The sequence below is a fragment of the Opisthorchis viverrini genome (assembly GCF_000715545.1).
Source record: "Opisthorchis viverrini unplaced genomic scaffold opera_v5_84, whole genome shotgun sequence".
Classification (NCBI taxonomy): domain Eukaryota; kingdom Metazoa; phylum Platyhelminthes; class Trematoda; order Opisthorchiida; family Opisthorchiidae; genus Opisthorchis; species Opisthorchis viverrini.
In genome coordinates this window covers 87164-114439 of record NW_008751741.1, presented here as the reverse complement: position 1 = coordinate 114439, position 27276 = coordinate 87164, and the positions used below count along the sequence as shown (strand labels likewise).

Genomic DNA, 27276 nt, shown 5'->3' with positions numbered 1-27276 from the left:
GTATTGGTCTGCGTTGGTGACGTCATTTGCATTCACAAGAAAACTGCAGCATTCATTGTGAGATTCCAGACACGGCTTGACTTTTGTTTAGCCCTATTTTCTCACACCCATCATATTTTTCTGTAGACGATACTGAGCAATAACCAGCGAACAAGAACAGAGTTGCAGAAATGATATACCATTAATGTCCAGTGAGCAGTGTGAGAAACTCCGCGAAGTATAATCTGTCGTACATCAGGAAAAATTCATTGATTATGATTGTGAATGACGTTTATGGATCTAAAAACTTGGCAGTAATAAAGATGTGTACCAAACCCGTCGTAGTAGCAAGAATTCGACGGTATGTGATCGTCCACACAAATCCACTTTGATGAAATAAACCCGTGAAGCGACTGAATGACAGTAATGATGCGGTTGCGGAATTGTCGGGTGATGAAGGTAATGGATACTTTAGTCGGTGAGTCAAGTTTACCTAAGGCGACGCTCACCACTCAACCTATTTTGAGAGGATCTCGTGCATACGACGAGGAATTCCTTCCATCCTGTTGTCCCGAGAATCCGAATTCTCTAAATTGGAATTTAGAACTAGTTTGTTCACCTTTACATTCGAAGTGTTTTGTGACGGACCGTTGAGTACACCGAGTTCAGAACTATCGCAAATGAGAGATCCACTTCAATCCCCCGTAAGAAATCCATTTAGTTTGTTAGTGAGTTCATTTGGCGAATGGCGTATAATTTAAGTTCAAGTAGGAAGTAAGTTTGGTGGACAATCCGGAGACTGCACATACTTGATGAAGAAAAGAAAATCTCGTGGTAGGCAACCGAAGAGTGTTCAGTTGAATTACAAGTAGTTTATTCCTTCTGGATTGGGCACTGCGATGCCTAGAACATTGCACCGATTAGAACATGTTGCAGCACATTCAACTCAATGGAGGTGTGGCTGCGACTCAGTTGAATCCCCATTTTCGACCGAAAAGTAATTCCAAGCGGTCTGTTTCAAAGGGTATCCTTGCTAACGTCTAGAAATGCACTTATTTCAATTTACTCCGCTGCCAACGACCTTTCTCTGAGCCACCCACGTGATGGTCACTGTAACTTCTCCACAAATTGATTGTGGACAAGTACGGTACTGGTAAATAAATGTAATCTAACGCTTTCGATGTTCTATATCTGTTTTTGACGAACAGCTTTGGACATTTCAAGTATACTACTACCTATGCAAATGATGGCCAATAGAAAATCAACCACTTTCGTTTGTTTCCGTATGAAATGAGGTTAGAAGATACATACAGATCAAATTCTTCTGACGGTGCCTTGATGAATAGTTCCTAAGAACCTCACAACGTGTTCCGTTGGACAGTAATTCTGAGTACTACCATTCAGTGTCGAATTCCAGTTTCACGATGTAATATAAAACTTTTACCTTCTTCTGCTTTTTGCAGGGCATTTTTTACGTTCATATCATTTTATTCCAAGGCAACTGTCAAACGTTTAACTTGAACAGTCGACAACCCCATCAACGTCGTTTTAGGGAGAAAAGTGTCGGCGTGTTTCTGCTGTTGTGATGCGTGAGATTTCCATTCATCAGAGCTGTAATCCCTCAAATAAATTGGTCTAGAAGACAAGTAGCGCACACACTGCTGATAGAAGGCTTTGCGGATTTGTTTATCTCAGGCCCTCGAGATAGGGATTACATCACACTGGACGTCCGCAGTTATGTAATCCCGCTATTTAAGTGTGATTAGCGAGTTTACCGCGTCGAGCTCTGGAGACGAATTTTGAGAGAGCTGTCCAGAAACCTCTGTTTCACTTGGCAAATGAGATGTCTGTCTGGAAATGAATGGTTCATATTGTCAACGAGTACAGATCAAATTCTTCTGATGGTGCCTTGATGAATAGTTCCTAAAAGCCTCACAACGTGTTCCGTTGGACAGTAATTCTGAGTACTACCATTCAGTGTCGAATTCCAGTTTCACGATGTAATATAAAACTTTTACCTTCTTCTGCTTTTTGCAGGGCATTTTTTACGTTCATATCATTTTATTCCAAGGCAACTGTCAAACGTTTAACTTGAACAGTCGACAACCCCATCAACGTCGTTTTAGGGAGAAAAGTGTCGGCGTGTTTCTGCTGTTGTGATGCATGAGATTTCCATTCATCAGAGCTGTAATCCCTCAAATAAATTGGTCTAGAAGACAAGTAGCGCACACACTGCTGATAGAAGGCTTTGCGGATTTGTTTATCTCAGGCCCTCGAGATAGGGATTACATCACACTGGACGTCCGCAGTTATGTAATCCCGCTATTTAAGTGTGATTAGCGAGTTTACCGCGTCGAGCTCTGGAGACGAATTTTGAGAGAGCTGTCCAGAAACCTCTGTTTCACTTGGCAAATGAGATGTCTGTCTGGAAATGAATGGTTCATATTGTCAACGAGTACAGTTAGGAAAGTAGTTGAGCGTTTTGCGGTTGGGCAACATATAGTTGATAATTCAGTGTTTTAAATGATGCTCAAAGTAAGCATAATTCAATGGGGCGGTATAAATAAAAGACATCCTAACAGTGACCCAGTAAAATGTCTCCATCAAAAGGAAACCAAAGGACACGACTCACGAGCACAGATACCCTCAAACTGTTTTTCGACCGAGGGCTTATAGCTAGCTGTAAACCTTCGACAAGTGTACTGTACTTCTGCAAAACTTTTTTACAGTCATCCAGCATGGTGTGATTCCTACGAAAATGTTCTCCTATGGGGACTGCAGCTTATCAGTGATAATCTGACGATGGTATCTACTGATAAATCACATAACCGCATTTTTCCTATCCGTTTTGACTGATTTTTACTCTTAATAGCCTCGAGCCACTTTCGAATTAATCACTTCAGTCCATCTTTAAGCTTTCCGTTAGCGATCCCGCTCTCTGATTTCTACTGATGCAGTTGATAGCGCACATTTCTGCAAGACGCAGCTAATAGGTTTAAGGAGCATGCTCATTGATCACGTTCTAAAAACAGAGTTACTGATAATTCAGTACTTTTTCCTTATGGGGAATTGATGTCTGTTGATAGATCCGACCTTTTAATTGTTACATTTCTCTGCATAATGGGCCACATACTAGAAGGCTTTAATGAAAGTGAAAAGTGGGGTTTTGTGCGGAACTACACAACTGAGCATATAGGCGATTTTCACATCTGGTTGACTCAGTGTTTTGAAGTCAATTACAAGGCGGATTGGAGCAACCGATTCTGATCCAAAGTATCTAGCGGCCCACGAAAAAGTCTCATCCAGTGTCCTCCACTGCCTCACAAGCCTATGGACTGTTTGTTTAGTTGCATTCTGTGCCACTGAGTCATGTTGTCGTTAAAACAGCTGGGACTAACAAAGATTTAGAAAACGAAAACAAGGAACCGTCAAGAATAACTCTGATAAAAATGTAGTGGTGTATTTTTTGGTTGTAGAAATGACGAATCGATAGACAGACAGATAGATAGATAGATAGGTGGATATATTGGTCAACAGATACATTCATTTGAGGATTTACCCTCCGCTTCACCAAAACCCGGTTTCCTAATCTCATTGCGAATTTTTCGGTTCCAGTCGATCCATACCATGTGTCTGAGGTATCAGTTATCAAAGACCTGAAGATATCTCAGATCCTCCGCCCAAATTGGCCGATTCTCTCAGCCGTACATCAATGCATCGTGCACTGTAATCTGATACATGCGTCCTTTGAAAACAAGTGGTGTATCTTTCTGATGTTGCAATCAGTGAGGGTCAAAAAACGCAGTTTCCAGCCAGATTTGTGCGTTCATTTCGTCTTTTGTGGAGATTTTGTCCTGTAAGTGAACAAACGCAGTTTCCAGCCAGATTGTGCGTTCATTTCGTCTTTTGTGGAGGTTTCGTACTGTGAGTGAAGCCAATCTATGCTGAATAGCCGAGAAGCACTGTACAGCTGTTTCATCCTTATTGGGAGTCATCACGAAATCATCTCACGAAACTCCAAAGCGCCTCGAACTCGTGAACTCCCGGCTAGTAGTTTGAACACTTTGAACACACGTTTTTCAGCATAGATTGGCTTCACTTACAGGAGGAAATCTCCACAAAAATCCCAAATCTCCTCACACTACCAACAATGTAGGGAATGATATTATTGTCAGATGTTTCTACCATTAGGAAGGCCTTTGAAGACACTCTCACAGGCCAAAATGTACCGCACTACAAACACCGCAAGACATTTAAAATCTTCTGGGACATACCCTGTTGCACAAGTGTATTGAGAATAACTAACCGGATGACGGAATATAACGCACTGCTAAAGTCAAGGGACACCAAGATTATTGGGTGCCAATAAGTATTCAGTTGCTCTAACACTTGACAGAGTCTGGATATGTAATCTACACGTCAATTCCAGACCGGAGCTTAGACAGATAGGATGAACAGGTAACAGTTGTCGAATGGGATGCTCTCACAGATGTTGCTGAGCGAACCGCACCGAGGCAACTATCATAGGTTAACGAGTCTACAAGAGACCATTCGGTTGTGACTTAGAACAATACCGACACCACAGAACCGACGGCAGTGGCTTCCAGTAGGGACAGGAAACCGTTGGGAACGTCAGTTCAACAACCGCATTTGGATCTTGAAACCTCGTTTCAAACAAAGAGCACGTATCAATGGAAAGCGAGTCCAGTGTACGTGCAAGAGCAGGCTGGTGTTCAACCTGCTCCATAGTGTTAACATCAAATCATGCCAGATGAACTGATCGTCGGATGATGACTTCAAATTGTCTGTGGCCGCGGCGGCTGAGTTAGCCGCAAATATTGCTACTGGCGGCAATGGCTGGCAAACGAATTTGTCGATCCCTAAGAACTGGCCTACGAAGATGTCACTCGAAATGGGTGGAAGAGGGGAAGAACTAAGAACGTAGAAAGAGGAAGGATGGATGCATCGGCCGTAGCTTCTTTTGCCCATCCACCCTGCTCTATGCAGCACGTAAGGCTGGTAACACCTGCGATCACTTACGCCGCATCAAATTACTTGTATTCCATGGTAGTACGCGGGCTGGGATACTGTCATGCCTCCCAGACCCATACAGGAGGACGATTAGCGTCCCCAACCGAGGCTATATCTCAAAAACTCAACCGCTAGGCAGCGGTGGCTGGCGTAAATCGTCAGAACAATGAGCAAGTCACCACACACGTTCCAAATTTCAACCAGGAAACCGCATTGGTTAGACCTGTAAACAGTGACCAACCTGGCTCTGTGAGTGTCACACACATAGTTCCCAGTATAGCTCAATGGTTTATGGATGTGCACGACCAGTCACAGTATTTTAAAGTCTGTTCGTGACGACTGATGCGAAAAAGGCCTAGATTTTGAGAGCACAAGGCAGGTAATTTTCAATCTGAATTAAATACTCGTTCCTAGTTTTTCAGGAAAAACTTCAGGCAAAGATGGAACATTTACAAGACACGCAGTAAACTTAGGTGGAGCCCCCGCCGGATGTTACCAAATTCATGTCTACGAGAAAACAGCCTGCCAGCTCTCTTCCAAGTCGTATTCGAATCCCACGTTTTCACACTGTGCCTCCACCAAGACCGAAGGGTTACAAGTACAATCTGGCGTCAGTGTTCTTAGGGCTTCAGACTGTTAACCACGCAGTTTCAAGAAAAAATAAAATTCACATTTGAATGTTTCCTGGTCAACACACATCGAAAGAATCTTTTTTTGAACCGAGGTGAATGCCAGGTTTCAAATTTGAAAACATCCGTGGTAAATTGCCGCATCATACAATCTCACAAAAAACGGTAAATTTAAAGCTCTCCCATTGTAGTTCTGGGACAACCAGTATAAATGCTATCAACTCTAAAGTAACCATGCGGCTTTCAAACTCTTTTTAAGGTTACAATGAACTACTGTTTCACGTTTTTGAAACTGCAGATTGCTGTTCTCCAACCAGACACTAAGTTGACAACATATTTTGTTATAACACTTATCAAATCGATGAATAATAACTCTGAATAACCACTACTTCATAGGCATTAGGAAATATATTCTAGTGTTATATTGTTTTTTTCCAGATCTTCTTGATTTAGGATTCTTCAAAATAAGGTGTTGCGTTACATTGCATTTCACGTCTATAAATTACCACAACCGGCGTTGCTTATGGCCAACATTTATTGGCAGCCATGTTAAAACCATTCGATGGTAATTCAGCAGTAAAAGTGGACACAGAACCACATAACTAAACGGTACCATGGGGTTTTCCTAGTTTTATGTTGCAAGTTGAGTGACGTAATTTGCTGAAGCAGCTGAGCCCGAGTGCCAATGCTTCTTGGTATGCGGAGACGTACACACGGGAGTTGGGTATTTCTGAGGGATAAAAAGAGGACTGCAGGTAGGACATTAAAAGGCTAAAATATCGGCAAAGGAAATAATTTTGTCCAGCTTTTTGGTCTACTGAATGGGTAAGTCATCTTCAGGTGGTAAATTCAAATATGAGTGCTTAATGAATGAACCAGAGGGCACCAGCGAGGAATATTCCCCTTATTCTGGGTTTTATATGCAAGCATTGGATTGTCCAAATAGTAGGTCTGTGGTGTCTTGGGGATTCAGAACAGCTCCTGCTTGGTAGTTTTCATCCACGATGACATGGCACTCATCAAAATTTACTCCGTGTGCAACGAACTCGTTGTATTGGACTTATTTCACACATGCTTAGTATAACTAGTTCGCCTAGCTCTTGAAAGCGTCATAAAGCATACCCTCACTAAACCACAGCTGCGTGCTTTAACCAAGTATATTGTGCATTTTTCTCCAATTATGTTAATAGTTCCATAAATAGAAGCTTCCGAAAGTGGTATGATTTTTGGTGCTGCTATCACCATGATATCACTCTGAAATGACCAGTAGACCAAACGAATAATGCTTCAGTTAGTACGTTACGTACTTATTTTGTTCCAAATGTACCACAAATCATATAAGATCCGTTGTAAATTGCAAGCCCCAAATGAGTTATTACCATTGTAAATAAACACACAGAACAGGTTGACGTTGTAGTAAGAGCAAACTGACAGAGCAAACTCACTCCAACGATACATTCTTAAGTTAAAATACGTGAAACGGCACAAGAATAATGGGATACTAGAAATGGCAATAACACTTCAATGTGCTTTTACGCCATATTTTGCTGAAAGCGTAGCCTCGTCATTTCCTTCCTTATAAACGTGAGTTACCCTGCGAAGCATGAGTGCACACACGTTGTAAAAAAGGTTCTAGATGATGTTTCCAGGCCTAATAGTGACTTTTTGTGCTACTATAGCAACACCGATTTACTTACGAAGACCGGGAATAGAAAAACCCGCTAACCGGAAAAAGCAATGCATTTTGAAAATCCTGTTGTGTCTATCGGCATACCACGAAAGCCACACATTGTCGAAAAATCCTTCTAGTGCACATCAACTTGTTAACCTTTGTTAGCTTCAAGAAAGTTGTTCTGGAAACGCCAGACGCTGACCGGCACACAGTCCTAATCTGGAAATCGCAACCACCGGTTTTCCGAAGGAATTCCTGATAGAAACGTTCAGCTCATTGGCTGGATCTCTGAGGGCATTTAGCATATTGCCCCACTATGCTTGTAACGTGGAAACATTTATTAAAACCCGTTTGATCATGGATGACTTAGTAGCCAATTATCATCATGACATTTCAGCGGCCTGTTTCTCTAACTGAAGCCATCTGTTAACAGGTAAAACATGAGGTACTTGGTGAGTGTAGTTTAGCTTCATTACTTGACTACTAAATTTCTACCAGTAGTATGGATTCCATAAGCTAAGAAGCGCCGGACTTGGATACAGACAACCAGTCTGATGTTGCTTGTAGATGCAACACTAATTATAGGGTGAAAATGCCTGTGATGAAACCTTGTTACGGCTTGGCTTAAACCTCTTCCAGGTAAGCTGTACGATAAGAAAACTCGACGGCACGGAAGTCCTGGTGATTTATTTAGTGTTAATCCTGGAGGTCGAGACAAAGAACACAAAAATCCATACACAGAACAGAGTAACTCACGTGCATACCAGAACTAATTTAGCACAGACACTCACATTCTAAATGCCGATCTGACACTTCGCGTTAAATCTCTCAGGTCCAGGGTTCTGACGGGACTAATTAGAGAATCTTATTAACCAGGATGGAAAGTATGCAAGCTGCTGATTTCAAACTAGGGTTGATTCAGGTTTGATTCCCCAAAAACGACTTCACTTTCTCTAGGTCCCAATTCTGACATGTGAGAGTTTTCATCTTTGTGGAACACGACTATATAAGTTGGTCTGACTATTTGTGAAAAGATGCCGTTTAGCTCAGATCGCGCTGGGTGAACCTTATCTTGAGTAATATATCCGAAATCACAAAGCACACAAAAATAAAGGTTGACGGGCTTCTATCAGTGTGCCTTTGAGAAGCTACTTGATCGATCACAGCGCAACACTTGTATCTGGATGGGCTCAAGCTGATTTCAGCCAGTAAGAATAAGTATCAACTAGTACCACGGAGAATCACGCTCCTGTTGAATAAGTATCAACTAGTACCACGGAGAATGTGTAAACAGGTTGTTATTTTTAAATGATTCACCTAGGTTGTGTGTGAGTTGACAGAGCCTCAGCATTGCGTTGTTCCGCGTGCAGTTCCAGGCCTTTTGAGCACACTGAGTTTGGTCAAATAAAACACCGTGGTTTTCTGTAAAGACGCGTACAACAAAACATCTGAGTCCTTGAAGATTTTCCAATTGTGAGGGAGTTCGGGGCTGAAAATATGCACCATGCACTTTCGGTCACCTGCTCATCTCTCCTAAGTAGTTAACACTGCAGTCAAATCGATCCATCCAACTGACTGGTTTCATAGGATGTATTGAGTTTCTATCGGTGGCTTTGCCTAGTTTGAGCACCGTATGTAAGTTAACTTTTTAGGTAAAACTTCACGAATTCACTCAACATTTTGTGTGCGGTAGGAGCCTCAGACACTGGATAGAATGGTTCTGTTCTCAGAATACGACTGATTTAACACCTTCTGAATGTTACATACCGGGTAGTTGTCCCACCAAAGCTTATCCCAACATCATTTACCTCAGTAGATTTAAAGACCTAATCAGAACAAATCAGCTTAGCTCTGTGCATTACTATATTTACGATGGTTCGTTGCGTCTCTGAAAGATGGCATAAAACATTAATCCACATATTGTCCATAAGGTCAATCACGGTAACACCTACCCCTAAAATAGTGTTTTTGGATTAATGATAGGTCCAAACAAATGATCACACAACACTCAATCCTTTGTGCCCAAATCGCAATGAATACGATGTGGATACTCTCGAATGAACTGATTAAATTCTGTTCGTAGTAAGCATTTTCAAAGACACTTCATTGGTTCATCCCACTGGGGCTACAAGTAGAAATAAAAAGTAGATTAGTCCCACAGTGTGCGTGTTTCTAAATGGCTTGTTAAGTACCAGCCAGAATGTTTATATGCCCTTGTCCTATTAATATTTTTTTATATTGTTGTGCATGACTTCAATGTGTCCGATAAGAAAAACATGGAAGTTTGAGATGAAGTGTAAGTTAGAAGAATTGATGAACCGTTGACAGAGTTGCTTTTACAGTATCTTTTGGTGTGGATCCCTTTTCAGGACGATTTCTTCATCAGTTAATCTACCAGATCATTTGTTGGACCCAGCGTTTGATTTGACTATGCCACTAGCTGAAGCCGTTCGTTTATCTCTCGACATGGCGATAATGAGTTCTCCGAGAGTTCCACCTGTTGCATTGCAACCAATAAGGTCTCGGCTGCAGTAAGTGAGCAGGCGACCGCGTCCTCGATAACAGCAAATATTTATGCATTTAAGGCACGCTCTATATGCCTGTTTTTGGTAGAATTTCAGAAAGCTGACATTCTTGAGGTCGACGGATGGAAGAGTAACTACGAAAGAACGAGGTCGTTTTAGCTACTGAAAAAGAAGCCAAAAAAATACGAGTTTACTTAGTCGGTTTTCAGCACGATTCTACAACGATAAAGAGGCATGTATCAGCCCTGAGTGTATCCACGAAAGAAACTTGTAATGGTAACTGTTCTTTTTACTAAGTATTTTCTAATACTCTAAATTATTCGATTGAATTTGGGATTTCTTCTCGTGACAAAATCAGTGCTTAAAAACAGTTTTTTAGTCTTGCAACTATGCTAGTCTATTCAACTAAAGCCCTAGAGTGAAAACAATTACTTGGAATCTGCAAACACAAATGAGCCCACATTATGCAGCGTCTTCAGTCAAGCATAGAGAAAATCACGTGGAAACATCCTCAGAAAGTCGAATCTACGCACAACCCTCAAGATCATTTTTTAGATGTTATGCCTTTTTGCTATGTTATACGTTGTTCATCTGAGTCGCGCTATAATGCGACGTGCACAAAAACAAAACAATAACGACAGACTACCATGTCACATGTTCTTAACCTCTACTTGATTCCGATCACGTATGCTGAAACGATTTGACACTTTACCGAGCCAGAATGAAGTGAATCTATTTTCACCTAGTTTATCGCACGATTGCAAAGTGTTTGGTGAAACCATATTGTTTAAATGGATTTGGACATTACTGAATTATTTTTAGCTGAGAAGCGGTAACGGACAACTTGGAAAAGAGTGATGTATAACTGTCTCAGAGTACGACCGTTAGGTGGAAACAGTTCCTGTCCTTTGTAATGCACTACTCACAATGTTGCTGAAAACTCCCCGACAGCCCACGACCGGTTTCGCCCTTCTTGGGACTCATCACGTAGGCGCAGTCCCCGAGTTTCCGTCAACCGTATGTTCTACTTGAAACTAAATTGCACGAAATTAGGGAAATACGCTCTTTGCAAACTAATTAGATTTGCGAGAGACTCACCTGGAACCCGGTCGAATCTCTCGGTTTTAGTGTTTTCAGTTGCTTAGAGACATCAAAACGGAGAGATTCGGCTGGATTCCAGGTGAGTCCCTCGCAAAACTAAATTAGTTTGCAAATGAGTATATTTCGCTAGTTCCTGTCCCTGTTTTTAAGTCCTTCATGCGGAATGAGTGTGACGTTGAATAACGTGTTTATTGGTATTATTCTTAAGCATACTGTACCGCATATAATATATTTTTTAAAATTATGCGAATGACCTCACAGTAATTGAGTACAGGATTCCTTGAATTAGGGTGTGTTGCTTTCGAAACCGATTGTGTTGACAGATATCAACAAACAATATTTAATTCCACGAATTTAAACAACTCATCCTAACGCTACCGAGTGGAAAACTTCACAGGACCTGTCGACTCAATCCATCTCTACTCGTTGTCAATACACTTGGTTGCATCTTCTCAATCAAACAAAATTAAAATCAATCCGATCAAACAATCACACTGGCGTCATGTCAATCAGCGAGACGAATTGCAAAGGAATGGTTTGGCAACAGCAATCCTCAATTCAGGTCATTGTGTGAAACAAACTGTGATTAGTTCGCTTTAATGGAAGACATGTGATCATCCTCCGGAAACGATCGAACTATGATGAACATGGGGGTAAAACAGTGCTAAAGAGTTTGAGTACCTTCAGTATATTTGGAACGACTCAAGGTCTCTCGATGAAAACAACACACTGGAGTTCGCGCATAAGCTATCTATTATTGGGCAGTTAGGGTCTTTGAAGGGACAGGTTAAAGTAAACTGTTACTGGATTCATTTCCGACCGGAATACCGACGTTAAGTAGGTAGAAACAAGCGTCAACCTGGAGCTTTTATTACTCAGGTTCCACATCATCATCAAGGTAACTGGATGGTTCTCGAACACACTTGATGAACTGCCGCTGAATTATGATTAGACCACCATGCGATTTATGTACAGATTACAGCTCCTACCGATACACATTTCCCATGCTGTAGGTAGCAGGCGCATACCCCCCTAGAAGACAGATGTCAGCTGCATTCAATTGAGTCTCCCGTTTAAAACTAAATGCGTATACAAATAAGGGTAGTTGACGCATTCCGTCCGAAATGAGTTCAAGTAGGACATGAGGCTGACGGGAATTCGTGGACTGCATCTACTAGATGAACTCTAGAGGGCAAAATCAGTCGCGTGCCTTCAGACAGATCACAACAACTTTATAGGTAGCGCATTAAGACAATTAAGAATAATTGCTTGCCCACGCTTGAAAATGACAATCTACGAAAGACATGTGAAGGCGAAGGAAGCCGATTTCGCAGCCCTGAATACCTGGCACATAAGATCCAGATGTCGTGGTAGCACCCGTGTTTAACTGCTGTGCGTATAAATTATCGAGGGACAGCAAAGCAATAAGGAGAACTATCAGGAAGGTCAGCTTCCTGAAAGCAACCACTGAATGCCCAAAATCTACTGAGACCCTCAGCTCCGATAGATGCTGACCAGACAGGTAACACCCCCTCAATATGCAGCGCGTCACAGCCTTATATCAAACCCGGACAGCGCGAGTCAGCGTTGATCAAGGCCAGACAACGTCCCCGCAATATGCAGCACGTAGCAGCCTCGTGCCAAATCCAGGCCGTGTGCGTCAGCATTGGATCAAGTTCAGACATGTGCCTCCAATGAATAGCTTGAGACCGTTGTACTTTTGCACTCGTGTGCACTCACGCTCTCGCACTCGCTTGTTCGGAGCATAGCTGTCGTGTTCCCTTCCGTGAGTCCATTTTCTCCGGCATTAGGCACTGGAGCGGGTCCGCAGCAGATACCACAGATTGACGAATCAGCAGATATAACAAGAACAATGGTTCGTAATGCACTACTCATCGGTCATTCATTTGGCCAGATCTCTTACGTGGCTAAGCACGCGTGAACAAATCCAGACTAACCGTAAACGAGGCCAGCAACAATCAGTGGTTTAAGGGGCACAGATGGGAGATGGCTCAATAGCTTAGAGCGCCAATCTACTAACCGGAAGTTCGGTGGTTCGAACCTGACCTCCGCCTGAAGATTTCCCGTGTCTAGGCGTGGGCAATCTGGTAGTATCCCAGCCCTTGTGGTTCCTTCTGGTGGCATGGCAGCTAGACCCCGATAGGTTGCTACAGCTAAACTGCTACATTTACAGGGCTGAGTTACATTTGGAAATCTCCAAATCTCTTCACACTACTGACAACAACTTTAACTGCAGAATCCATGGATAAGCTGAGAGAGGTAAGAGTGTCCTTGCTGTCGTATTTGTTCATTTGATCTGACGGAAACAAACTATGTCGCGACCTTCACGAAGAAACTGGACCTGACCGTGATGTGACGGTTTGTGTGCGTCGTGTCCGTGTGACACTATCAGACTCTCATAATGTGTTGATCAATGGGTGGAGGTGCTGGTCCTCCAGCCCGGGGGTTAGAACATGTATGGCGGCTTGTTCTTTCAAAATGGATTGCACTGACATTTTTCATCAGATACTGATGGCTTGCGGTCAGGCTTTTGAGCAGATTTTGGATGTTGACCCTAATTATCCTCCTGCTTAGTATCCCATCCCATGTACAACCATGATTCTTGCAGCCGAATATAATGCAAAGGCACCGATGCATCAGTGTCTAACACTGATGTTATGCTGTCGATGATTTTGATGAAGATGGTGATGATGGCGACAAAAATAACGATTACACACGTCACATTTGTAGGCTTTCTTGCCCGCCTGTGCATGAAGAAAAAACAAATAGATTCCTCTGAACCATAGGACACTCAATAATTCAACCAGCAATGTCATCCACGTTCATGCTCAAATTCCCAAGTGATTTCGTCCATTTGGAACGAAAGATTATGCAGGAGCTTGGCATTGCTGCTTTCATACGTGTTAAGAATCTTATTCTATTCTGTGTTTGTATTTTCTATTCTATTTGTTAAAACGACAACTTTAACCAACGTTTCGGAGATTAAGGTAGTAATGTATCTTCACACTCCAAGGTAGGGATAATCCGACGACCAGAACCGTAGGTTACTGCAATGAATTCGATGGATGACATAAACAAATGTGTCTTACAGGTTCTTCAATAAACATATTACATTTGGAAGTCTCCAAACCTCCACACTACTGACGACAACTTTAACTGCAGAATCCATGGATAAGCTGAGAGAGGTAAGAGTGTCCTTGCTGTCGTATTTGTTCATTTGATCTGACGGAAACAAACTATGTCGCGACCTTCACGAAGAAACTGGACCTGACCGTGATGTGACGGTTTGTGTGCGTCGTATCCGTGTGACACTATCAGACTCTCATAATATGTTGATCAATGGGTGGAGGTGCTGGTCCTCCAGCCCGGGGGTTAGAACATGTATGGCGACTTGTTCTTTCAAAAAGGATTGCACTGACATTTTTCATCAGATACTGATGGCTTGCGGTCAGGCTTTTGAGCAGATTTTGGATGTTGACCCTAATTATCCTCCTGCTTAGTATCCCATCCCATGTACAACCATGATTCTTGCAGCCGAATATAATGCAAAGGCACCGATGCATCAGTGTCTAACACTGATGTTATGCTGTCGATGATTTTGATGAAGATGGTGATGATGGCGACAAAAATAACGATTACACACGTCACATTTGTAGGCTTTCTTGCCCGCCTGTGCATGAAGAAAAAACAAATAGATTCCTCTGAACCATAGGACACTCAATAATTCAACCAGCAATGTCATCCACGTTCATGCTCAAATTCCCCAGTGATTTCGTCCATTTGGAGCGAAAGATTATGCAGGAGCTTGGCATTGCTGCTTTCATACGTGTTAAGAATCTTATTCTATTCTGTGTTTGTATTTTCTATTCTATTTGTTAAAACGACAACTTTAACCAACGTTTCGGAGATTAAGGTAGTAATGTATCATCACACTCCAAGGTAGGGATAATCCGACGACCAGAACCGTAGGTTACTGCAATGAATTCGATGGATGACATAAACAAATGTGTCTTACAGGTTCTTCAATAAACATACAGCAAGCCATTGCAAGTGAAATTTTCATATCTTCGGAATTACTTTGAAGGCATTATTTTGCAAGCATCCAATGACAAAACCTCGTCTACCATAGAAACCTAGCCAGAGGGCTGTGCACATGATTTACTGAATACGATTGGGGATCACGTAGCGCCGTCCTCTAGCCTAGGCTGAGGCTATACCATAAACCTTGGTCGAGAAACCAAATCCACAGATCAAAAATGGACAAAGTGCCCTCGTAGTATATGATTTTTATTCCACAACGTACTAAGAAGCTATTCGCTAGTGCGCTTCCGTCAGTGAATCTTGTGCACTTTCCAAATTAGAACTCAAAATTGTCTGGTGCTTTATGGCAGCAACATAACGTCCACCACGACGCGGCGTCACATCAGCCTGATTCACCCACATTCTTGTAGAGACGTTTTTTTCATACACTCACCCGCTGCTGTGTACACTGAAGGGTGAAACATTTCTGGTATTCTGCATGCTCTGACTGAGAGACTGTCATCAAAGGATTCTTGTAGAGACGTTTTTTTTCATACACTCACCCGCTGCCGTGTACACTGAAGGTCGAAACATTTCTGGTTTTCGGCATGCTCTGACTGAGAGACTGTCATCAAAGACAACGACAACACCGGATTTCCGGTGACATTCTACGTCAGCTATCATGGTGGCAAGGCAATACGGTCATGGTTATTCCTGTGCAGGCCCGTCACCATTTTTCTTTTGCTGCCGGAAGAAAACAAGACAGCCGTTTGAAAACTTGAAATAGAACAAGCATCTAACTCCTGAGCTGACTTCGAGGAAATCAGCAAAAGTGAGGCTGTACAAACTAGAAGAGAAAGTTATGATTGTGTACGCCAGTATTCCACTTGAAAAATAACTTATTATTTTCGGAATTTCAAAAGTAGCAAGAAAACCTACGTGAGACCTCTGATTTCAAAAAAAGTTTCCATTAATATAAAATTAATTTGCAAATCAGCGCATCTCGTCGAGTGTGTTCAATTAGAACATAGATTGATTGGACTTCGGAGACTGCGCTCGCCTGATGGGTGCCATGGAGAGCCATCGGAGAATTTTCACCAGCCGTCCAAAACTTCCTTCGTTCAACTACTCATGAAGTCAACAGATTTACTCAGTGCTCTTCATCACTTGAAGTAGGCTTAGTATCGATTCACCGGTCGCTTTTGGTTATCAGGACGCACATTCACGAAATTCTTTGAAGAAGGAAAAGTCGATATCCGGAGGCACACCCACGCACACACCACGCATGTATATGCACTCGCGCACCGAAGTGCACACGCATGTCGCTCAAGGTCACACCTGTTGGTCTTGCGCAACCTGTATCGTGTATCATGTGCCCGCCCGGGTGACCTGGATCGCTGAGACAGCCTGTGGTTCAGACGCAGTTTGTCTCCAGCCTGCCCTAGTACTTGCCGTTCTACAATTTTAAGGGCAATAAGATGATGGTAGGTGACTGAACACGATGAATTTGTGACCCTAGATGTTATCAAGACGACACTTTGAAACCAATGGTGTTTTCTACGGACAGTCACTGTTTACAACCGAAGTCACCTGAACAAGGATTTTATTTACTCGACTATGATGAAACTGACCACAAGAGCCATTTTGACGTCGGTGGATGGGGAAAAACACGAATTCCATCCAAAAGGGCTAGTTCTAATTAAATCATCCAAACTTTTTGTAACATCTTTCATAACACTCTACAAGGTCAAAGGTGTCCACCAATCTGTTTGCATCAATCTTAATCGGGTACAGATTACCACGCGCTTTTCGGAAAACAATGTCTCGGCATTTGCACTACATGGCATGACCACTACAGCTTCCGGTATTGGGCGCATTCCTTCATTGAAGTCCCTATTGAGCCAAAGAGCATTCCAGATGCCTAATTACGGGTTTGCCAGTACGAACCCACGCTAGCCGCGGCTTTATGTAAGGCCTACAGACGTCCCAGTCCCACTGCTTAGAAAAGTAACGTCTCACAGCCATACAACAAAAAAGTCCGTAATGTGACCCGACACACACATCTTTCGTGACACCGGTTTGCCGCCATACATGTCCCACTGACAAGCGTGAACAGAACCTCAAAGGTTCATGCATTGCGTACATTTCATTTCACACTACAGTCGGGACTCACCTCAGGTTCCAACTCCCACCTGTAGGACTAGGGGACTACTTTTCTAAGAACCGATTGACCAACGTAGTAGGGCGAGATTCTGCGAGTGCTGCATGGACACTCAAACCAGTCTGGCTCAGTCAGTCACGGGGAAATAAGAACCAGCCACACGATGGTTAGGTCCACCCACCTCATAACGAGGCCTTCCCAATAAGTGAATCGGAGTTCGCATAAACATTTTAATGTTCCGTTCACTTATCTCAACCATTAGTTACCATTTTTCGTTTCGACATGATAATGCGGAGAGAAAGATTATCAAAGACAAACCCGTTTCGATATTTTATTCCATTACATTAGTAAATGTGATTTCATCCAAGAAACGTTTACAGTTTCAGAAATCTTTCATGAGTGCACACTAGACTAAAGAATTTTGTCGTCCTTCAAGGTTTTTAATTTTTTTTCTGTCTGCACACCATTCATAAAGTTGATGAAAACTTTTCGAGTGCTCAGTACTGGTTGAACCCTTCTTCGGGCCTAATAACAAGACTTTATCAATGTTCTTCACTAACTGATCACGAAATTGCAAACAAGTAGAATTATACGCGCATTTGCAAATGAGGATGGGCTAAACAGAAGACTCAACCGATTCCAAACTGGGTATCTAATTCAACATAGTATAATATAATTATAAAATAACACGCTTTGAGTTGACCGCCCAGACTCTCTATTCGTTATCCAATGGTCCGATCACTGTACTCTTTCTCCCATTAGTTTTCCCCAAAAATATTGCAACTTGTAGAATTTTTTCCTCAGCGAACGTTAGCAAATCCTTGCATTTAGAGGCATCAAATTCTGGCATTCAACGTTTAAGCCATTTTTCCGCACGAATAACTACTGCCGTAATTCCATTATACCTTGTAAGACGCGCAAAATCCTATTCGTGTCTGATTTGAAGATTTGTTCTTTGTTAAGCCGGATATTTTTAGCTTTCTGGGGTGTTCATTTTCTTGGTACTCACATGATACATCTACTTACGTTGTGAACACCCACAACTGTCACTTATTGGGGATTAATGTGTGATGTGTTTCGAGTTATCTTGGAAATGCTCTCTTGAATAAAGCCGAGATGTGCATGTAACTATCATTCGTTAGTGGTGTTATTTATAAGATGACACAGAGGGTATCAACCCAGCCCTCTGTCTAGGCACACAATCATCCCAGGACGTCATTTTATGGTCACAGTGATTTATAAATTGGATATAAAATTCGTGATCGGGTAGATGGTGAGATTTTTGCACTTGATGATCTCAAGATAGTTCGTTGGTTAAGGCATGAACATACTTACTGGAAGGTTTGTGATTCCAACTTTATATCGGTAGTTCAACTGTTCCTATCTGGGCTTGGGCAACCTGGTAGAATCTCACTCCTCATGATTTCTTCGGTTATTATGGTAACCTTCCCTCCATACAATGTTACAGATGGATAAATATCATATTTTTCATGGCTATGGTGCACATCCACGACCAGTTTTTAAGTATTCTGACGCAGGTTATGAATCAGTTAGTCTCAAATTGAATCTACCAAAACAGGGTTGAAAGTGGTCCACAGAAAAGCAGAAGATATCACCTGACAAAAATTGCACCTTCTTTGTAAATAAGCCCACCAGTGGAACCCCAGGTGTTTGGAATTTGTAGAATTCGTATCATCATCACTCTCATTTGAACAGTTTGATGATCGTAGCTGAAATGTTTAGGCCTCAGCGTTCGGTTGGAAGGTAGCACAATCAAATCGCGCTGGATTTTTGTGAAGTATGCACAAGGAATAATTCCTAATAAGAATGGAGCAACTGCTTTTTGGATTGTATGATGTAGAAATCTCGACTGGCATTTTAAGTAAGCCATCCAGATCTTTTGCGATGTCTATCCTGGACGGAGATGGAACAAGAACCCTGGCTTGGTCATTCTCGTCCTAATTTTCCGATTACTGTAGCAGTGTTGGGGCTCACCACCTACCCTGATCCTTTGGAATCAGGATGGATTCAAACAGTAACAAAAGCGGTCATCTGAAACTTATCTTTGTCCACCATATGCTATGATGAGCTTGATTGGTAGTGGTTAGAGGTCTTTGACTGCGTGAATCATGTATGTTCTGAACAAAATAGACACTGAGCATTACTTGGATATACAATATAATACACTAATATAATGTAATATAACTTCTTTGCTCGGTAGTGCAAGTTCCACACTGGCACATGAAAGAGTGGCATGGAGATCTGGGTATGCCACAGAAGAAGTCTTGGAAACACCTGACCGAACACTGGACAGGTTTGCTGTGACCGTAAACCGTCTGTAGGCTTGTCACGTCCGTCCATGCGTAACTGTAAGGACAGTTGACTTCCTTTATCAATTTGATATTGCCTGTTTCGGCACTCAATCTACTTCAATACCAGACCTGCCGTATATCATTAGATGCTGCGGGGTGGAACAGAGTGTAGTGGAACTTTGAAAAACCTGGCAAAAGACAGATATAAAAAAAACGAATGTGATCTTGAGGACAAACAAAAGAGGGCTGATGCTCCAAATATTCGCATTTGCATAAAAAACCGGCTTTAACGGGGAGGATTTACCGAATTAAGCCAAATCTTTCGTTTGCAACGGTCTCCAACTGAATATGTGGCATTGAGGCGCCTCATGTTTCAGTTGGTATGATATTTGAGACATTGTCTAGACGCAACACACTACTCGTAAGGTCGTTGAAAACTCTTCTTGAAGCTTCATGAAGATCAACAGGTAAGTTCAGTCCATGGGTCTTCGTCAACCTCATGTTCTACGTGAAGCCATCTTTGACGGGATTCGCCAAACAATCCCAGCTACATAGGAATTCTGTTTTGATCATAGACTTAATTGAACCCAGCCCAATTTCTGTTTTCATTTTCCTACCTGATGAGTCCTAAGAAGGGCGAAACCGTTCGTGGATCTTCGCAGAGTTTTCAGCAAGTCTGATGGCAGTTCAGCACGTCTAGAAGATATCACATCTAAGAGCTACTCTAGTTGTGCAACAGCTATTCACCCAGGTTAAAGTACATGTATGCTCCGTATTGCAGTAAACATGCTACTGATAAACCAGGATTGCATTTGTTAGGACGTCCGAAATGAATACAGTGGTCTTTTTCCACTGGAAAAAAACGTGGGGCATGTTTGCGAAGACCAGAAATTCGAACTGAGTGGAAATATCTTGACATGATTGTAAACCATTGAGTCGTATGGCTTATCCACCCTCCAAAAAACTAACACCACTTGTTTTCATTTCCTACCTGATGAGTCCTAAGAAGGGCGAAACCGTTCGTGGATCTTCGCAGAGTTTTCAGCAAGTCTGATGGCAGTTCAGCACGTCTAGAAGATATCACATCTAAGAGCTACTCTAGTTGTGCAACAGCTATTCACCCAGGTTAAAGTACATGTATGCTCCGTATTGCAGTAAACATGCTACTGATAAACCAGGATTGCATTTGTTAGGACGTCCGAAATGAATACAGTGGTCTTTTTCCACTGGAAAAAAACGTGGGGCATGTTTGCGAAGACCAGAAATTCGAACTGAGTGGAAATATCTTGACATGATTGTAAACCATTGAGTCGTATGGCTTATCCACCCTCCAAAAAACTAACACCACTTACCCGTGGTTGTTACATGTGGTCAGCGCGTTATCTCCGCCGGTCGATTGTCTACATGTTTATCTACCTATTATGTCCTCACCATTCATAGTGTTTGGCAAAATGTAACATTAAAAATTACTGATCGTGAACCGCTTCCAGCAAGGAAATAGTTTGTAAAGACGTTTCTAGTCTCAGTGGCATAATAAGTGACTAAACTAAAGACACAAAGGTAATCAAAATAACCTAAAAGCTCTTCGAGAAATACACACATATGCAAATCAATTTGGTTTTCACGATAGACTCAGCTGAATCTCTCGTTTATGATATTCCACAACTGAATGTGCGGCACATAGGCCACCTCATGTTTCAGTTGGCACGACATTCAAGATGTCACAGCATATTTTCATAAAGGAAACAACGCACAAGCTGCTGAAAACTCTTCGGTAACCCACGCTCGGCTTTGCTCCTCTTGGGGTTCATCAGGTAGGCTCAATCCCCGAGTATATGGCGAATACCGTTCAATTTGGGTTCAAGTAGAACATAAGGTTGACGGAAACTCGGGGACTGCGCCTACCTGGTGAGCCCCAAGAAGGGCGAAACCGGTCGTGGGCTGTCGAAGAGTTCTCAGCAACCTTGTGAGTAGTTTCCTTTGTGAAAATCACCTAACAGCTATTTATTACAAACATGCAATTTGTCGATCCAGAATGAATCATGTTACCGGATTGTTGATTTCTGAGTCATCTACCAAACACTGATTGATCGTTGGGATCGGCTCACTGGCCCAGCACCAAATAAGATCACCTTACCGTCTGCAAAAAAATACCACCTGAAGAAGACATGGTCGTTCTGAAATCAAACAAGACAGGCATCCTTGTTTGTCTAACCTTAAGTCGGCATCTGCTTTTACATGATTAGTAACATGTTCACCGATATTTCCTCCTGGACTATCTCGCTCGTCTGATACTATGCTGTGCCGTATGCTCTGGCAGTAATCGAGAAGAGTGATGGTAATTTCAAATCGCTTCCATGCTTAAGCGCTTTACTAAACTGTGCGGTACACTTATTGAAGAGACCAGGAAGTTTCGAATAGTCGGACGCCATACACCTATTCCGGAAACTTGTGGTTCTGATTAAATAAACAGCAGGCAATTCTATGGGTACGGGTTTAAAAAGAGATGCTCTGCAAAACCTGTGCAGCAGAAGGACAACCCTTGCAATTAAGATCACTCGACATTTTTAGATTCTATCAGTAGCCAATGGTCTCATTTACAGACTTTTTTAGTAAGTAAACTTTCGAGGAATACACAAACACCTTACCATATCCGTCCAATACCTTGCGAAAACCTAAGCTGTTTTCAGTGATATGATTCAGAAATCTTGATAGTGTAGGCATAAAAATCAGACCATATTTTTTTAAATTCGGTTAAACATGGAAAGTGTAAAGATTTTGTTTAACGAGAGACAACTTCAGAGATAGATTCGGTAAAATAAATAGTCAAAAGGGTAACTGTTTGAAGCCCGAAGATATTTTACATGCTAACTTTCAAGCAGGTGACACAGGCTGAAACGTATTTAACGAAGGTGGACAAAGGTTATCCTCACTGTGCAGTGCACATTTTGTCCACATTACCGTAAGTGATTTGCTGATTTATCACTAAAGGTACAACTAATTTGAGTGAAGACCTTTCAAAACGTTTCAAAATCACTGGTTCTTTAAGTGTGTTAATTCAATCAAAATTTTTTACGCCAATACTGCCTATTAAGTTAGCACTTCGTGGAGAGTTGCCTCGGTGTAAAAAGAGAGTAACACGAGATGAGGGACTTCAAATCAACCACGTGAATTTTCATTGTTCTTGGAAAGCTATAGGAATTTTCTCAGGTAATACCAGAATATTATAGCAACAATCTGTTCTGGTAAGGTTTGTAGCCGGTTGGTAGCGGAAACTCATGGCATTATAAATGTCACAATGATGTACACATTGTTTGCTATTTTACGGCCGTGTCATGTGAAAGTTTTATCACTTATCAGGATGATGCCATCAATTTGTCGTGAATGTGCTGCACCAGGTCGCCCCATGCTTTGAATGATACGATATTCAAAGTATCGCAGTTGAGGGGTAGCATGAACGAGAGATTCAGGAAGATCTTCAGTAAAAATCAAATTCATATGTGATTTGTTGTGTATTTGTTGAATTTCATGTGATCTGGGTCCAAGTAGAACATAAGGTTGACGAAAATTCGGGGACTGTGACTACCTGATGCGTCCTAAGTAGAGCAGAACCGGTCACGGGCTGTCAACGATTTTTCAACCATTTTATGAGTAATGTGTGGCACCTATATAGATGTTGCATTATTCCAAGAATGTGGCGTGAAGCCTGGAGCAGAAGGATGTGGGTTCAAGTCGAGTACTGCTCGTCCATTTGCCACCATTTGAAACGATATAGTGGAAATACGGACTGTGAAAATATGGGTGTCACTTGTGTCTTTTTTCCTCAGAATCGATGGGTTTAACCTTTACTCTACAGAACTGCTTTATTCGAGAATATTCCGAAATAGCAGATTTTAGTTAACAGTGTTTTCTCGACAGTAGTTTGAAAAAAACTTTATGTGCAAAACTGATTGCTAAAGTAGGAATGTGCCGTTTTCGTTTCGCCCACATCTCTGGGCACACTGACCAACGTTCGACAGTTGAGTGATCTGGTACCTTAATGCTATTTTCCGCATTCCATTTTGAGTGCACTAGTTAAATAGCCCAATCAGCAGTTGATCCTCTTACAATAGTCTGGAATTATAGAATTTCAGATGTCCTGTTGATGTAGGAATGCACGGGGCTATAAGTGGCGTGAAAATATATTCATCACAATGGGTTGTGCGTGCACTTATCTAACCTGGCTTTCTTTCAATAAAGCGTTGTGGGCGTACATGAGTTTTTGAAAGGACCTACTCAGAATCACCTGACGAAGAATGGTAACATAGAGTCATCTAACTAGATAATAGTTTGACCATCAATCATAACTGACAATGAGTTCATCCGTATTTTGCCTCCATCCAAGTTGGGCCACCGAGGAACTCCCTCCACGTATGATTTTACCAAAAAATTCCTTGTGTTTTGTTTTAGAGTAGAAATTATGGCCACTGACAAGCTGGTATTTGTAGCCTTCAATCCTCAAAAGCAAACGCATGAGTACTCTTCTTGTGTTTTGTTTTAGAGCAGAAATTATGGTCACTGGTATTTGTAGCCTTTAATCCTCAAAAGCAAACGCATGAGTACTCTTTCATCATTCCGATTAAGATGAGAAAAAACTTGATTGTGCATAAATATAAACTTCGTGGTAACCAATCATTTGGTGCTTTCAGCTTCAGCTTTCAGCTGCACCAGACAGGCAGTTTGGTGTCTACCCATCTATTCTGAAGGTTCCGAGAATTGGTGATAAAACCAAATCTAAGAGTGCAAACTTTCTGCTTTCCCACCAGGGATTCTCCTCATTGTCTTTGTAAGATGCGGGTGAAAATGAACTCACCTAGTCCAAAGTATATTGACTGAAGATTCTAACACATCGGTGGGTAACAGGCATTTTGTCAGACTAGTCTGACTAGTTCGTGTTTTCTTCAGTCCAGTCACGGCAGTCATGTGTATTCAAAACTGATGTTGGTTACTCAAGTGTTTACTCTGCCGTAGGTCTCTAGATGAGAGCAATGTAATACTCATATGTATCTTCTTGAAGAATACCGTCCAAATTCAGGTATCGCATAGTACCTTTCATCCGACCTGCAGCAAACCCCCGCATGTCATCTCCTCGTTGTATACCCACGCTAAGTTCGATTTCTTGCGATTGAAACCATTTACAATGGGATAGGCATGGTTGAACTGACCTTCAATTTGAGTAGGCCCATTATAGCTGAACTTAGCACCAAACTATCATTGCATCCCGATTGAGTGTAATCACTTTCCTACTCTCCACCCGGAATGGAAGTCCAACTGTACGAGATAAATATCTCTTGCAACGTTGTTCCTGGTATTCAGGCGACAGGCGACCCTGGAACGGGCATTGTCCACTGTGAGATGGCATGGTCTGGAATTCGCTAGCCTGAAAACTAATGTCACGTCAGTTCCAAAAACGATTTTCGAACTAAAATCCCAACTGTTGCTGACCTCGAATTCCGTGTGCCGATTCATCAGGCGCTCTTTGTGGCTTTTTTCAAATTTGAAATGGACAGTGTTTATCATGTGAATTTGGTACGTCGGGGTAGTCCCTTCAGATCTCTGCATCAGGCCAATTTTCAAGACTTTTCGTGAAGCTATTTTCATACATTTTTGATGAAGAATCTCAAAACCCTCCTGAAGATTACAGGAGAAAAATAAACTATCTGACTTCACACTATTAACTGCATTCTCTGGTCGACTTCTTGGATAAAGAACGACAAACACAGAGACTGGTATGCTGCTGATGCAGAAAAACCACTGCGTAGTATTTACACGATAATCTGTGGAAAACACTTTTGTTGCAACGCCTTTGCGACGGATAATATTTACTATACAAATATCTTGGGGACTTTTGACAAGTTATTTGTTGACGGTACAGGTTTCAAAGTGCTCCAGAATCAAATTAAATTGGATCAAACAACACACCGTTTCTGAAGAGGGCAAGGAACATGTTATGTAGAGAATGATGAAAGGTTTTCCAATACGGTTGCCAGCAGGCCAGAAAGTATGTCACGAAATATTGCGTCAAATGTAGTTTTATACAAAACTAAGATGGTTTGCAGAAACAGTCGCATGTTCGTCAGTTCTAGCGGTTGAAACTGACTGATCAAATTCCTCTTTCATAGAAGCTATTCCATTTGCCCATTGCACGATGCGCTCTTCATGGTCCCCAGGAAATCTAGCGCTTTCTATTCTATGCAGTTGTTGATAGTCGTCTCCTATTGTTAATGAATGGATATTTAGGGGAAAATATGAGGTGGTTTGTGGTTTGTGGAAGTTTGGCGTCTTAATCTCACTGCAACATGGTGATTGTTCCGGTTTTGAACCAAGTGGGTCTTTGTTCATCGAGTTCGTTGGAGAAGCTGTCAGAGAACTGCCATCTCTAACGAATGCAGCTTCGTGATTGCCTAACTGGCGATCCGGATGCACAAAACGTTCTTCATTACAGAATGAAACTACTTTTGATGATTCAACAATGCCCCTATATGCTGATGGGGGAGTTACCTCCTGATGTCCGGCAAAGGTGCTCCTGTTGTCACATGATTGGTGGGTAAGCAGAAGTTGATAAGGGGAATTGGGAATCAGCAACTGAGCACGTCGAGAGTCACTGGTTGCATACAATGAAGGAAGAGGTCCTTGGGTGGCCGTCGGCTAGAAAACAAGAAGGAACATGTACGGATACTCAGTACCGTGCCTGCTGTAAAGACTGAATGACTAAGCAGTAGACAGTCTTTTGGATGAAAGATGAAATACTAGAATGAAATCAATTTGAGAAAGTTTTAACCAGGAAGATCTCTAATCTGAAGACATCGTGTGCAATGTCTTGGACGTAGATGTATCCTCACCGGTCTTGGAAGACAAGAAAACGACAGTCCTTTCAAAATTTCATGATTGTGCATTAGTATGAATTCCATATGCTCGCTGACTGACTGCTTCTGAACCAGGCTGAAAGTAAAAAGTCTGAGATTCTTTTTTGCATTTCTAGGAGATCGATACGTGATCATAATGCCTTCGTAGTAATTCATTTCCAACACAGAAGATCGACATGATTAATTACCACAAAACAACTATCTTTCAAATGCTTTGACTGCACAGCGGTTTGGTAGCAAACTTGTCTATCTGGAGCTTGGGTATCCAACAGGACTATATGAAAAGATCCGAACTGTTTTAGAATACGACGCCGGAAATAGTCTGTTTGCTTGGGACTATTCTAAGGAATGACACTTTGGTGAGAAGATGATTACGAACAAACACTAACTAATCAAAAATGTACTCTACTTCTATTCCGATTTACATGTACTGAAGTCATTTAGGAAACTAAATGACGAAATACACAGCCTCAAAATGGTATTGTTACCATCTTGTAAAAATTTCGGAACAAGCTGTAGCCTGACCGTTGACCATAAAATGTCGATTGCAATCGTCCTGGCATTTGGTTTCAACCATTTGAAGGGTGAAACCCGTTTGATTAACAATAACTTCCCTGTTGGTTCGCTCAATTTTCAATACCAAGTGGAAAGGCTGACGTACTCCTCTACCCAGTAGTGTGAGAAGGGTGCACTTGTGTTGATACATAGAAATCTTGGTAAGGGCGGGATAACTTCCACACTCTGCTTAGGTTTATAATATCGTGCCCATCCTTACTGCTAATCAAGCCTGAGTTAGGTTCTGAGTCCTTAACAAGAAGCGGGTTAAACACCACAGCTCCCATCAGCATATATATATATATATATATATATATTGCAGCCACTGAAGTTATGAACTAATACATTGGAAAGTACTGTCAACC

At 41.9% G+C, this 27276-nt stretch overlaps 2 protein-coding genes across 2 annotated transcripts in view; both read right to left on the bottom strand.

Moving 5' to 3' along the window:
• T265_04854 (hypothetical protein) overlaps positions 1–24413 on the bottom strand; it is a gene marked incomplete at both ends in the record, with an annotated part of 73000 nt that extends 48587 nt beyond the window's left edge. The window contains one exon of the mRNA XM_009169708.1: positions 24304–24413. Coding sequence (XP_009167972.1) covers positions 24304–24413 — 110 coding nt within the window. The remainder of the gene's footprint in view (positions 1–24303) is intronic.
• A 1110-nt stretch (positions 24414–25523) lies between these two features.
• T265_04853 (hypothetical protein) overlaps positions 25524–27276 on the bottom strand; it is a gene marked incomplete at both ends in the record, with an annotated part of 28657 nt that continues 26904 nt past the window's right edge. Inside the window, one exon of the mRNA XM_009169707.1 lies at positions 25524–26138. Within this exon, the coding sequence (XP_009167971.1) occupies positions 25524–26138 (615 nt within the window). The remainder of the gene's footprint in view (positions 26139–27276) is intronic.